Genomic DNA, 14,086 nt, shown 5'->3' on the forward strand with positions numbered 1-14,086 from the left:
GTTGGATTGTGGTCCAGAGGTAGTGGTGGAAACCAGAGCGCGAATTAAGAGACCATCAGTAATCAGTACTATTTCATAAAATTTGTTTTCAGACTCAGACTCCATGAGCGTTCAAATCTAAAAAGCCACCAGTTTAGAAGAGTTTGGAGTGTTTGATGCTCCACAACTTTGGAAGACGTAGCTGGAAACATGGTAAGTGTCATGTGTTTTGATCCGAGGAGAGTAAATGCTAGCGATGGACTGTTTGCGAAAATGTGACGTAAGCGGAACCTTTTTATTCTCTGTCCCATATTTCCCATAAACTGCACTCAGTCACAGATTCTCCATGCAGTTGTTTGAAAATGCAGTTCTTGGTGACTGGTATGAGGTACTAAGTTTGGTTCCTGTGCACCAATGTTCTGACAAATAGAACCTTGCACAATAAGTCTGCATAAAAAACAAACATATTTGCAGTTTACATTCGTTTTGTAAAATATTTGTTGTTTCGATCAACCTCACAATGGCTCCTCAACTTTAACCTTTAACCTATATATATAACGGGCTACCTGTCAAGTACTTCCGAGCTAGTGACAAATTAGCTTCCTTTTCCCATACTGACATATTAGCATAAGCAAGATAATTGGTTGCAAAACTGGCCGTCGTTCCTAGAACTAGCCAGTTACTGGCTGGGTGATTGGTGCATCTCTAGTAGAGGGCGCAAAATGAATTTAAAACGGATTTTCTTATATCATGGGTACAACATGAAAAGACTGGACTTTGCTTCCACACTGCGTCACATCAAACACGCCCAAAAGAAAATGACCACAAAGGTGAAACAGAAGAAGCAACACAGAGCATTGGAAAAAAAGATCAGGAGAAAGAATCATTTCAAACCACAGCAGCACCACAGAGTCCTCTGGTTCAGTCGAAAACCCATTCTGTGTGTAGAAGGATGATTAGTCAGTGATTAGTTTACGGTTCGTCTTCGGGGGAAAGATGGTCATTACCATTATCATTGCTATAGTTCATCAGCATGCCACAAAAGACTGTCAAGAGCTTCTCATTTTCCGGCTCAGTATTTTGGTAGAGGGATTTAATGTGTTCAGCTACTATCTGAGCCCCTCCTGCCAGGTCAACTGCTCTCCTGCCCTCATCTGCAAAACAAAGAGGCCGGGACACAAATCAACCACAACACAAAGGGTTAAAAAATGAAACGAGGAGAGAAAAGAACCATAACTCAGAAATAAAAAGCAGATGAAATCAATGCTACATAAGCAGAATAAAAACAGATCAAACCAACAGTAGAACATAATCACAATTCTGAATGAAATAAGAATAGAGGGAAGAATAATGACCTCAACTGTATTACCGTAATTTTTGGACTATAAGCCGCTACTTTTTTTTTTTTACACTCTTTGAACCCTGTGGCTAATTTATGGATTTTTACAGGCTAGCTAAGTTCATAGCGCTAGCGATCAATGACATTTCTGGTAGGCTACTGTGTGTTATACTAGTAGCGTATGTCTGTCTGTGAATGGCTGTGTGCGTATATGTGCATGGGGCGCGCGAAACAGAGAGAACGGTAGCTAAAGTAGAGAGCAGTTTGAGTCCTGTCATGTTGAAGAGTGAGTTGTTTATACAGGAGCTGTTAAAACTCTGTTTATGTTCTGTTGTGGTCGGAGTGGCTGATAATAAAGACCCCAACTTCACTGTTTCTGTTTACCTCTGCTGTGGACAAGCACAAAGTGAAGGGAGTTAGCCCCGGAGCTAATGTTAGCTTCAGCCCTGGAGCAGATCACTAAGTCTCCCCTGTTCATTCCAACTACGATCGGGGCGGAGAAGCAGGAAAGAGCTAACGTGTAACCAGCCATGTTACAGGCACTGGTCGGAAAAAATGCATTTATTTAATTAAAAGTGAAGAGAAATATCCCATGTTACAACGTGGACACCTGTGGCTTATAGAGAAGTGCAGCCAATATATGTACATTTTTTTTTTCTTTTTAAATTTAGTGGGTGGGGCTTATATTCAGGTGCACTCAATAGTCCGGTAATATGGTAACTGCATTGTGTCATTAGTAAACATAACATAGATTTTGCATGATAAAAATGAGCCTATTAACATGTTAATTTATGTTAAAATATTCATGTGTTATGGGAATTATATTATTACATTGGAATTTTAATCAGATTAATCACAGGGTAACTGCGGATTCACTCCGACTAATCATGATTCATTTCTGTTGTAATGTGTGTGTAAATGACAACAGGTGTATGTGTGTATTACAGTACCGATTAGTAAATGGGCAATGGAATTATTTGTTATACGTGAGTAAAAATCTTTAATCTGATCAATTTTGAACAAATGAATCAACCTAATTATAGATGAGATTTTTTTTTCTCTTAAATATTTGAAAAATGAAAACATAATAGACAAACACAGCACAGCATTTAAACACAGCATTTGAGGTAATCATGACTCTGGGTTCAAGTTCAACATAGTGCCCGAGCCCGTGTTGGGCTGCATCAGGAAGACGGGATAAAAAGTCACTCAGTCAACATGTGACTGAGGACTACTGCTCTGGTGAACCTAGATAAAGGAACAAGACCAAAGGTTTGGATAAAGAATGCCATCAAGGAGTTAATGTAAACAGTAGGGATGGCTCAAAAACACTTTGTCATTTCCAATACCGGAACTTCAACTTGGAGATGACGGCAAAGTTAAGTTGAGCATTGAGGCTGAGCGATAGTTGCTTTGTTAAACTTTTAGACCAACAGGGCTGTTGTATTTGTTTGTTTTTTTTAATTACAGTTGATGCAACCTTAAGCAATGCTAATGGAGGGGTAGAAAACTACTAAATTAGCAGAATGACAACAGCAGCCTTCTGTAAAGCCATATTATTATATTTATAATAATATATCATAATATTATATCAGTAAAAATGTCATAAGGTTTGTCCTTAAAAAAACATTTGACATCGTTTTTGAGAAAAATGTATAAAAGATTGATATAAAAGAGCAAAGAGCAATAACAAAAAAATTAAAAAAACATTCTAAGCAAAAGAAACATTGACCGACGTATGGATTGATCCAACATTTTTTCCATTGTCGTGGTGTAGGGTGCTGAAGCCATGACCTTTTACCTTCTCCGTCCTCCACAACGTTGCTTAAAAACAGGGGTGTCAACCTCAATCGCTCAAAAGGCCAAAAATGAAAACACAAAAATAAAACCAGTGCTGAGAATCCTCTCGCCAGAAATATAGAATTTGAGTAGAATAAAAAAAAATGAAATTCCCATGCATATATTACAAACATGCAAAATTTGACCATTGCTTTGAACCAGCCACAAAAAATGACGTGGCGGGCCCGCGGGCCTTGGGTTTGACACGGGGCTTAAAAGAACAGCAGTTTTACGTCGTCAGAGCAGTGTCAGTGCGGGTGCTACATTCAATCATTCCTGACAATGAGCCATGCCTGGAGTTTTAAGCAGGAAATGTGCAGGACATTATACTGTGATCTGCTTCGGTGCAGCTGTTGCTGTGGCTGTGAATGACGTTGTACGTCCTTCTATGAAAAGGTTTCGAAAAGGACGTTTCTAGCAGGAGTCTGGGATGTTCTAAGCTCTCTGAGCTAATAAAGCTGACGTTAGCTTTACCTCCTTTGCATTAAAATAGGAAGCTGGTATCTTCTCCATATATTTTGGACTAATAACGCTCTCCGATTGCAAACTTATTCTGCAGTTCCCCTGTTGGTTAACAACACTATTATCAAGTTCCCACACTCAAAAAACAGGAAAACCAATGTGGTAAAGGTTCACAAAAATAAAAAAAAAAAAAAAAAAAAAAATTCCTACAAAACTACCATTCTCTCTGAACTGAGGAATTCCTATAAAAAAACCCAGTTCTATTTTCTCAGTATGGCACAAATGAAGAAATGCTATAAATGAAATTAATTTGACTTGCTCCACAATAGTTGTGCATCCCCGAAGTAGCAGTAGTTCTCAAATAGTGGGGCGGGACCCCGGTGGGGGCACAATGAGGTGCCAGAAGGGACGTTCCAATGGAATATGGCACACTGGATATACAGTAAGTGTAGCACTGTTGTAATGCTTGAATGACAACAAGCCTTCAGTCCACTAGGTGGCAGCAACTCATACAGTGGTTTGTACAGATAAAAATGTACATGTTATCAGGTTCTCAATAGTATTTCAATTCGCAGGGGTCTGAGTTGGACAGGGTGGAGTGGGGTTCGTGAAAACATTTGTGTCCCAAAAGGGGGGCATGACGGAAAAGGGAGGCCTGCCCCATACTTTGGGAACCATTGATGAAACAAAACGCTGTTTTTACCTAGAGGACTGTACAGAAAACCATCCTGAAGCCAATGATTCTCAACTGATGGGCTGTGGCCCAAAAAGGGGTTGCAGAGGAGTTTTCAGTGGCTGGTGGGCCTTTGCCAGAAATCAGTAGAATCTTGCCTAGTCGCTATATCATTTCAGATCATAAAATAAGACGAGCTAATTGAGCAAGGCGAAACAGGTACGGCACACACGATATGGAATGTGGACTTTCTTAAATCGAGGACAGAAACCTCATTATGTAGTGCATAAAGCTGCGGGGCATTTATGTCCATCACTCAGAACGATTTACTGACCTTTCACGTGAACTTGTTCATTATATACACTGGAGATCAAAATTAGAGAACAACTCATAAAAAATGGAATAATTCTGAAATAATACCATCTTCACTGTTCCACAGTTAAATGACATTTTATTGTGTCTATATCATTGTACGACAACACTTTTTTTCACAAAATGACTAAAGGTATTTCGCAAAAAAAATATTTTCAGAAAATGCACTGATCAAAATTAGAGAACACAAGTGATCAAAATTAGAGAACAACCATGACTTTGTCTTGGAAAAAAAAATCTGAAGGTTACAACAGTCAGCAATTAATAAGAAGTATACAGGCCTCTGCTGTGAATGACTTCAGCACATCTGCGGCCACAGGATAGCACTAGTCTCTCACACTGCTCTGGTGTGATTTTGGTCCATTCTTCTTCCAGTCTCCTCCACAGTTCGGTGATTGTAGTGGGTTTCTTGGCCATAACTTTGTCACCTAGGATTTTCCAGAGGTTCTCTATTGGATTGAGATCAGGACTCTGGGCAGGCCATGCCATTAATTCAATGTTTTGACCTTCAAGGAAAATCTTTACCCGTTTTGCTGTGTGACACGGGGCATTGTCCTGCATGAAGATTGCAGGCTGATTGGGCGATGAACGCAAGTGAGGAACCATGTGCTGTTGAAGAAGGTTCTGATACACATTTGCATTCACTCGGCCATGTAGCTGTACAAGAGGCCCAACTCCTGCTGCAGAAAACATGCCCCAAACCATGACACTTCCTCCTCCACCTTTCACTGACTTTTTAACACACTTTGGGTTTAGTCTTTCTCCAATGTGTCGCCGAACATAATGCTTCCCATCAGACCCAAATAAATTAAATTTGCTTTCATCACTGAAGTGAACTCTGGACCAGTTCTCCTCAGTCCACACAACATGCTCCTCAGCAAAGCTCAGTCTAGCTTTTTGATTTTTTCGGCTAATGAGAGGTTTGGTCACTGCAGTGTGGGCCTTCAGTCCAAATGCTGTTAAACGGCGAGACACTGTATGGCGAGACAGATCCTTACCATGTTCAGCACTGAAATGGCGAGCAATTCCAGCTGCAGTGTGGAAACGATTACCCATTGACATCCTCCGCAGTGACCTGTCCTCTCTTGCATCTGTCTTTCGTGGACGACCAGCCTTCTTGGGCGACTTGAATGAGTTTGTAGTTTTGTAAAGATTCAATATTCTTGAAATCACAGATTTGGAACGACCAACTTGTCTTGCTATGGCTGATAGGGTCATCCCGTTGGTTTTAATCTGGACAACCTGCTGCCGGAGGCCTTCAGTCACTTTAGAACGGCCCACCATCTTGCAAAGTCAGTGAAACTAGCAGTTAGAATGCCAGTTAAATAAGGGTTGACAGATAATCAAGGAAATTAGCACCATGTGCTTGATTAGCACCATTAAGTGGGAGGCACCTGAAAGTGTTCTCTAATTTTGATCAGTGCATTTTCTGGAAAATATTTTTTTTGCGAAATACCTTTAGTCATTTTGTGAAAAAAAGTGTTGTAGTACAATGATATAGACACAATAAAATGTCATTTAACTGTGGAACAGTGAAGATGGTATTATTTCAGATTTATTCCATTTTTTATGACTTGTTCTCTAATTTTGATCTCCAGTGTATATGGTGGCATCAGAACCATTCCCTGCACCCAAGAAAACCAGGACAAAGTCGGTCAAAAACGTTCACCTCAAAAAGTAGACAAAGGCACATGGGAGGTGTTTGAGGTGTTTTGGGCAACTTCATTCAGTGCCAGTTTACAGATACTTTTGAAATATTGAAATCCATGTTAATAATAATAATAATTATTATTATTATCATATTATTGTTATATTATATAATTATAATTATAAAAAGCAACGATAATTAATGCAGGACTTGAATGTTGTTTGAAGAGGTGTAGGATTTCAAAATGGATAAATGGCTAATATTATATACATAAGTATATACATATGTATATATACATATATGTATATATATATTTATACAACAAGTATAGTATAAGTATAGTATGTTTAACTATGATTTACAAAAGACAAAGAATAGTAGCAGGGAAAAAGCTTAAAACTAGTCAAAAAAAACATTTCATATACTGTGCCTCGTAGAATGACAAAATTATGCAGTCACTGTCTCCAAGATTCACATAAAACCATGTATATGATATAAGCTTTTTTTGCATTTTATAAATGTATTGCTGCTGGTGCTCAGTCCGGAGTAGGAGTCTCCTCACTAGTGCTCCCACAGTGGCCTCAGTCTTAATAAACAGTTCTGGCTTACACAGAAGTGAGCCAAACAGTCCCATAGGGAAAATAAAATAAATCCATTCGTCTATATTTTGGTTTGTGTGACTTTGTCTGTGAGTGGGATCTGAAGTGGTATATTCACCGACACAGGACGTACGTAAATGGTGTATGTGTGTGACATGCTGTGCCCACCCTGCCACAGCTACATTACTGTGTGATAACTCATTAGTACCACAACACACTCCTTTTGACATGTTTATGATGTCATTCTGGAGTACGTCTGGTACACAGACACTGATGTTTACTGTATATTTAACACAGTGCAGACATCCTCCATTTTTTAGTTTTTTCTACAAGGGCACTAAATCAGAACTAACCTAAACTTTAATGCTATGTAGAACAGGACTGTTTCTTGTCTCGTCCACTGCCTCTTGTCATCTTTCTCTTCCAGCTCTCACCATTATTAAAGGGGATAAAAACACATCACAAACACACGCCAAGTTTAATTGAAAGACAAAATCCATGTTCCATCCTCTGCATCCCATAATTGACCAGCATTATCGTCCAATCATTGATCAACATTTTAAAAAAATCAATCCTCACTCAGTTGTATACACATTAAGGAGTCAACTGAGTACACGTTCAATTTTACACAAACAAAAGCCATGACTTGTATTCCAATTTGTGATTAACCCTCAAACGTGGCTTATAGTCTTTAGAGATCAGGTGTGTGTATAGAGCAGTATGACTCTGCATAGCTTCAATGGAAAAGTCAAGCCATGTATACATATTACATATATATATATATATATTCATATATATTATTTATTAATGTGGCAGCCAGACCATTTCCTCCCCCACCCCACCACAGTTCCTGATGTGATCATCTAACTACTGATATAACCATAACCATACCGTAGAATCAATACTCCCATCACTAAAGTGGATCAAGAGGCGACTTAGATATTGAGATGTTTGTTTTGTGCATGTCAGCACTGGGGTTCAAACACAATACTCGAAGGTAGGGACGCACAATTAATCAGGTATTAATAATAATCACAATTTTGGATGGCCCGTTTAAATGAAGATGGTGCCAGCACTGAACAACCTTAGAAAAAAAAAAGACTCAACATTTTTTATTTTTTGCACCAAACTGGCTACACTTCCTCCAAACAAACCACCAGGAAGACATAATGTAAGAGGACAGTTCTAATTTCCTACCTGCAATAGGAGAAACTCCACAGACATCATATTCAGAACATACCACGAGTGCGCAGTTTTGTGAGTTGGTGAGCAGCTGCTTGGCCGCACCATCATGTTAAGTCAAGCCAACTCACCGAGAATCTCCCTCCCCCCTCCCCCCAGCCGCGCTACAACAAATGTCTCCTTCAGCTACATTCCACAGATACCGAGTCTTTCTACCAAGACAAAGTCACACTCAGACAGCACTAGGACGGACAGCTGGGATTAAAGCCCTCGAAAGCTCCACAAAAAAAACAAACAAAAAAAAAACAAACAACAGATTTAAAGGCAACTGCTGGTTCCTGAAGTCGGCACTGAAATGCTTCTCTGATAACGTCGTAGGTGAAGTCTGTTCAACCGTTAGATAAACAATTCAAAGATACAGCTGAACAAAACAACACTGAATTTTGAAAATGAAAATTTGAATGAATGAAAATTAAATTCCTAAAATTTGGTTTAAAAAAAAAAGGATTACTACCATTATTCAGTTACACACGTGAAGACGTATTTATTGCATGATTTCTGTGCGTCTGCTTAATTTTCTCACATGACATTAACACCTCCCATCCCTCAGCTCACTTTTCAAATTTTACCATGCCAACTCATGGTCAATCAATGTTATTTCAATGAAAAGCCAGGTTAAGTGGAAAATATTAACACGCCCAGAAGGAGTCACTCTAGTCATGGGATTGTCAAGGTTTGCTCACAGCACTGGAAAATCTGAGTGGCTGTATCTGGAAAATTGCTAAAAATCACCCAGTGCATAGAGGGCATTGGACAACAGAATGAAAAATGAAATTATAATTATTATAACGAACATTCAAATTGCTAATCGTTGAACACATTTACTGCCGTGTAATCGCAGCCGGCTCAAACATCACTAATCCGTTTATTATGAAGTCAAAGCTGTATTAAACTAACGAAGTGCAACTAGACTGTACCCAGAATGTATATCTTTGCTGATGACGCTGGAACATTTCCTCCTGCGTTTCGTTTCCTTCACTTGACTGGCAAGTGGTTTCCTCTTTTTGGGAAAAAAATATCACACCATCTTTCACACCACTGTTGTTAATGTTCTCACTTACATTTGTTTTTTTCTTCTCCAACGTGTCGTCTATGATGGACACCACAGCTATATGAATATTAAAAAGCCCACCAGAAGAGGGATAAAACACAATAGGATTTGCGATCACTCGCATAAAAGCCAAATTTAAAACACCAAAAAATAAATATCAATATTATCGGGGGGATCGGCTTAAATGCGTATAAATACCAGGGTCAGCATTTTCCATTGATCACCGATAATAAACACCAATGTATGGTATGGAATGTATGGTCAAAAATATCATTGAACTTCACAATTGTTGGAAGAATTTCATTTATTATCGTTGCTTCATGCTGTACTGTCGCTTTAAGAAACTGTTTGCTTCTCATATTATAATCTAGTGTGCTCAAGACTGATGGAGAAACTACCAAACAACTGCCTACAACTGATATTTAATAATTATTAACTATAATTATTAACTATACCACTGATATCCTGTAATGCAAAAATATCACATGTCTATTCGGAATTTCGCAAACAAACGTTGGCCAAATCTTTGCAATTTTGGGATCAATTTTCAGAGGTCGCGAGTATGTTTTTAATTTGGATTTATACATTTTTTATAATAAAATAAAAAACAGCATATTACTATATTCATTCATATAGTCAATATATATCCTGTATTTGCTATTTCAGTAAATACATATATGTACAAATATATAAATATATATCGTAGCGAGCAGGAGACTAATACTAAGACTAATACTGCCGGCTCACACACTGCAAAAATCGTTTTTTTCTTAACTGTGCCTCAGACAATAAACACATTAAATCTTGAATATATATCGTAATACAGTTGCAGTTTTCATCGAACGGATTTTATATGCGGCATGTAGTGATTATCGAGTGATCCAACAAGAGTGTACATCTGTATTTTTCCATATTCATACACCGTTATATTACCGATCTGAACCTAGCTGTTAAAAATAGACACTAATGTCATGTCATTGTTATGTAAGTGCTTCGAATATAAAAGGGGAAACAGGAACAAACAGACGAGAAACAGCTTGTCGGCAACGTGACAACATTTCCCTGTGCACAATCCTGGATGCCTGTTAAACCTTTGTGAGTGTGCTGAATTGCTTTTTGTTTTTTTGTTTTTTTCTTTACACTTTTTTTTTTGTATTAGATCAGTGACAGCGATGACAAGGCTCACAAGGAATTAAGCGTTCCCAAGCAAAGCAAACTCCTACTTACGGCTGTCCTAACAGATGTTGCCTAGAGCGCGGCCGGTCTGCAGCAGAACCTCCTGGTCGGTGGAGTTTAGGAGCTGAATTAGAGGTGGGATGAGGCCGGCCTCGACGCATGGACTCCGCATGAACTCTGGAGAAAGGAACAGGAGATGTCAGGATATGAATGGGCTCACCTTTGTTACTAGGGATATAATGGCCCTGATAATGCCTTTCATAATTAGTGCTTCCTCAACAAAGACTCTAATGCTTCGATGTTGATAGGTTTTCCGTCCTCAAAGACAAAGAGCTGAATTTCTACTCCGGGATCAAATCGTACCTAGTAAAAATATGACACTTTAAAGGTTATAGATTTTTTTTTTTTTTTTTTAAACACAGTCAACAAAGACCTATTTTTATCAAGACTTGGGAACTGGAGGAAGTACAGTTCTGAGAACCACCTTTAGATAAGGGATTAAGAACTAAATACAACTACTGCCAGCGTTTTATTTGCACCGAAATAATCCCCGTCCTAAGAGATTGGGACAGTCAGATACAGACCACGATAAGGTTGAGTAATTAGGAGAGAAACAGCTGCTGTTAAATTAGCAAAGTCTTACAGACGGAATTGGAATTAAGGGATTTTCCTTCGTGCGTATGTGCAGTAAAGCAGCGTAGGCCATTCTGACAGGTATGGCAAACTGACAGGACACATGGCAACAAATTCCCATCGCACTATACAAGTTGTTGGACAACGAAACTGAAACGCCTAGTGACCAATGCTTTGGCTATAGCAGCCGGGCCATGTATCTTGACCCTGTGGAGCTCCTGACGGACAGTTTTGGTGAAAACGGGATGAGTTGAGGTGGACATTTAATTCTGCAGTGAGTTGGGCAGCTGTGGTTTTATGTTTTTTGGATGCAATCCGGGTTAGTACCTGGACAGCGTCCACAGTTACTCCTGTTGGATGTGCTTCGTCCTTCTTGGTGGTATGCTGACATTACCCTGGATACCGTGGCTTTTGATACATCACAAAGACTTCTTGTCTTGGTCACAGGTGGGCCAGCAAGACGTGGACCAACAATTTGTTCTATTTTGAACTCTGACATGTCACCCATAATGTTGTGAGCATTGCAATATTTTAAGCAAAACTGTGCTATTACTAATTGAACCTTCACACTCTGCTCTTACTGGTGCAATGTGCAATCAATGAAGATCAAATTTAGCCATGAAACCTCCAACATTAAATTGGCCAGTGTTTCAGTTTCATTGTCCAACCCCTGTATATGTTTGAGCCAGAGTCAGACAGAGAACAAGAAGATGGTACACTAATGGGTGGCAAGTGATAAAGGTCTGTCAGTTGAGTATGAGTAAACCAACCCTACCACAAGGAAGGGGTAGTAGTATGGGTAAAGCTACCCAGTGCAGGTGGCACACAGGGGCATTGCAACGGGGCAGGCAACCCAGGCAATTGCCCAGGACACTGAGCTAGAAGGCCACCTCCGAGAGATGGTTGACTTATGACTTATGTTATGTTGGACCAATGGGTGAGAGGGTCGCTTTGGTCTCTGTTGCCCGCAGGGTGTTTAGAAACACCTCTGGTGGCACTTTGTGATGTCACAAGGTGAGTGAAAATGCAAAATGTAATTTTAAGTAGTGAATAAAGTACATTTCTTTTTTAAAGTCTATGTTATGTAATAAACCAATAATGCTTCACCAGTCATTGCCACACATAAGACACTGAATATGTATTAGTATCTATAAACAACACACACAATAAAACACTCAACTATTACTTTAAAATAATCACACCAGATCATTGCCAGACAGAAAGGGGAGTTGTCTTTCACCCAGCAGTCCCCTGGCTCCACGCAGACACTTCCGGAAGCGGAGCGGTGACAAAAAAAAAAAAAAAAAAAAAAAACAGCGGGTTGTTGCCAAGCTTGGCAAAGTGCTGCGGAGTGATCATTAGCTGTAGTCTTTCAAGCTGCTCAAACCCATTCATTATCCTAACCTTTTCTCGCCCTGCGTTTCTTTTCACTTCTGCTTTTCTACACTTAAAGCACTTCTCCTGTGCTCACACTGGGGCAAAATAACTGATGTGTCCTCAGACAATAACTTTAAACTTGGTGACAGCAAAGTCTGCAAAATTCACAAGGACGGCTGCAGGAACCAGCCCTGCTATGGAATGACTTGTCGGTCGTCGGAACGAGGTGATGAAGAGCAGCGTAAGGAGGACTGCACGTAACACAGATAAAAGTGCACATGCCGCACAAATGGCATCTGAGACATTTAGGGATAGTTAATATATTATCTCTGTGTATATTCGCCCTTTACTATCCTCCCCCACACTGTTATCAACCCTCCCTAGACTGTATTACCCTTTCCTACACAATTATATGCACGGTAGAGTTGTAAAATGGAAATATAAGACATATATATTACGTAAATACACATTGATGTGGCGCCGCAGAGGGCTAAGGTGAGGGTATAAGGAAAGGAGAAAATCGCAGGAGCAGACGTTATTGTAAAGAAAAATAAAGGCTGTTAACTGTCATCTGTGTCAGTGTCATTGTTTGGGCTAAGAACAGAAGCCTGAGAACACGATCAGAGCATTTAGGAGTAGGGCGTTAAATTAGGGTCAACTTTCACCAAACACAAGAGCACAAACTTTACAGCAACATCCTATACATAACTGCGCAGAACAAAGTACAAGAGTATCTGTCAGACAAGGGGAGATGCTGAGAGATGCTACGATGCATGAGCCAATCAGCATGAGGAACAGAAGATCATGCTCAATGAATGTGTTCGATCTCCTCTGGGTAAACAAAGCTACCAGCAATGTCTTTTAATTGATTTTTTGCTATTTTTTTACAGTTTTTTTTTTTAGGTTAGAACATAGTTTTTTTTATCTAGAAAATATTGAAAATATTTTATTTAATAATAATAATTAAAAAAAAATATTTACTGTAAAACACTGTGATATAGCAAAACTCTCGCAAAGTTGGAATAAATAAAATCCGCGATGTACTGAGGGAGCGAAGAAGAACTGCGATAAAATAAGGGAACATATATATATATGTGTATATATATGTGTATATATATATATGTATGTATATATGTATATATATGTGTATATATGTATATATAAATATATGTGTGTGTATATATATATGTATATTTATATGTATATATGTGTGTGTGTTTGTGTGTGTATTAGACAACTAGGAATTTCTGGTCAAGCCAAGAAGACTTTCATTTCTGAACAACAGACAGGGAAGTCGCTCCTGAGTGGGTGGACTTGGAAGCTAAATCTCACCATTTTTGGCCACCTCAGCTATCAGGTTGGCTACTTTAGGAGTGCAGGAGGACTGTGGGCTCAGCAGGCTGGGGAGGAGGGGGAGGACACCCATCTCCTGGATCTTCATACTGGCTTCAGTGTCTGCAGACACAAAACAGAATCCAAGTGAATCACAGCAACACATGCTTTGTGGGTCATGTACAGTACAGTTACAGTGTTTTGATCTTTATTACTGCTGTCACTGACACATTTGACATAAGAATGTGATAACTAAAACAGACAGAGGTACCGTAAAAACACACGCCCACATAATAAAAAGTAACAACTGAGTACTCTCAGTTATTTGTCTTAATATTATTGGAGCTGGAGTTTATAGTAACTC

At 39.2% G+C, this 14,086-nt stretch overlaps 1 protein-coding gene across 1 annotated transcript in view; it reads right to left on the reverse strand.

Moving 5' to 3' along the window:
- The window catches only part of rap1gds1 (RAP1, GTP-GDP dissociation stimulator 1), a 35,922-nt gene that overhangs the window by 12,146 nt on the left and 9,690 nt on the right, over positions 1-14,086 (reverse strand). The window contains 3 exon segments of the mRNA XM_008319025.3: positions 987-1,133; positions 10,432-10,557; positions 13,723-13,845. Coding sequence (XP_008317247.1) covers positions 987-1,133; positions 10,432-10,557; positions 13,723-13,845 — 396 coding nt within the window.

Source organism: Cynoglossus semilaevis, chromosome 1, assembly GCF_000523025.1.
Source record: "Cynoglossus semilaevis isolate Cse_v1.0 chromosome 1, Cse_v1.0, whole genome shotgun sequence".
Taxonomy (NCBI): Eukaryota; Metazoa; Chordata; class Actinopteri; order Pleuronectiformes; family Cynoglossidae; genus Cynoglossus; species Cynoglossus semilaevis.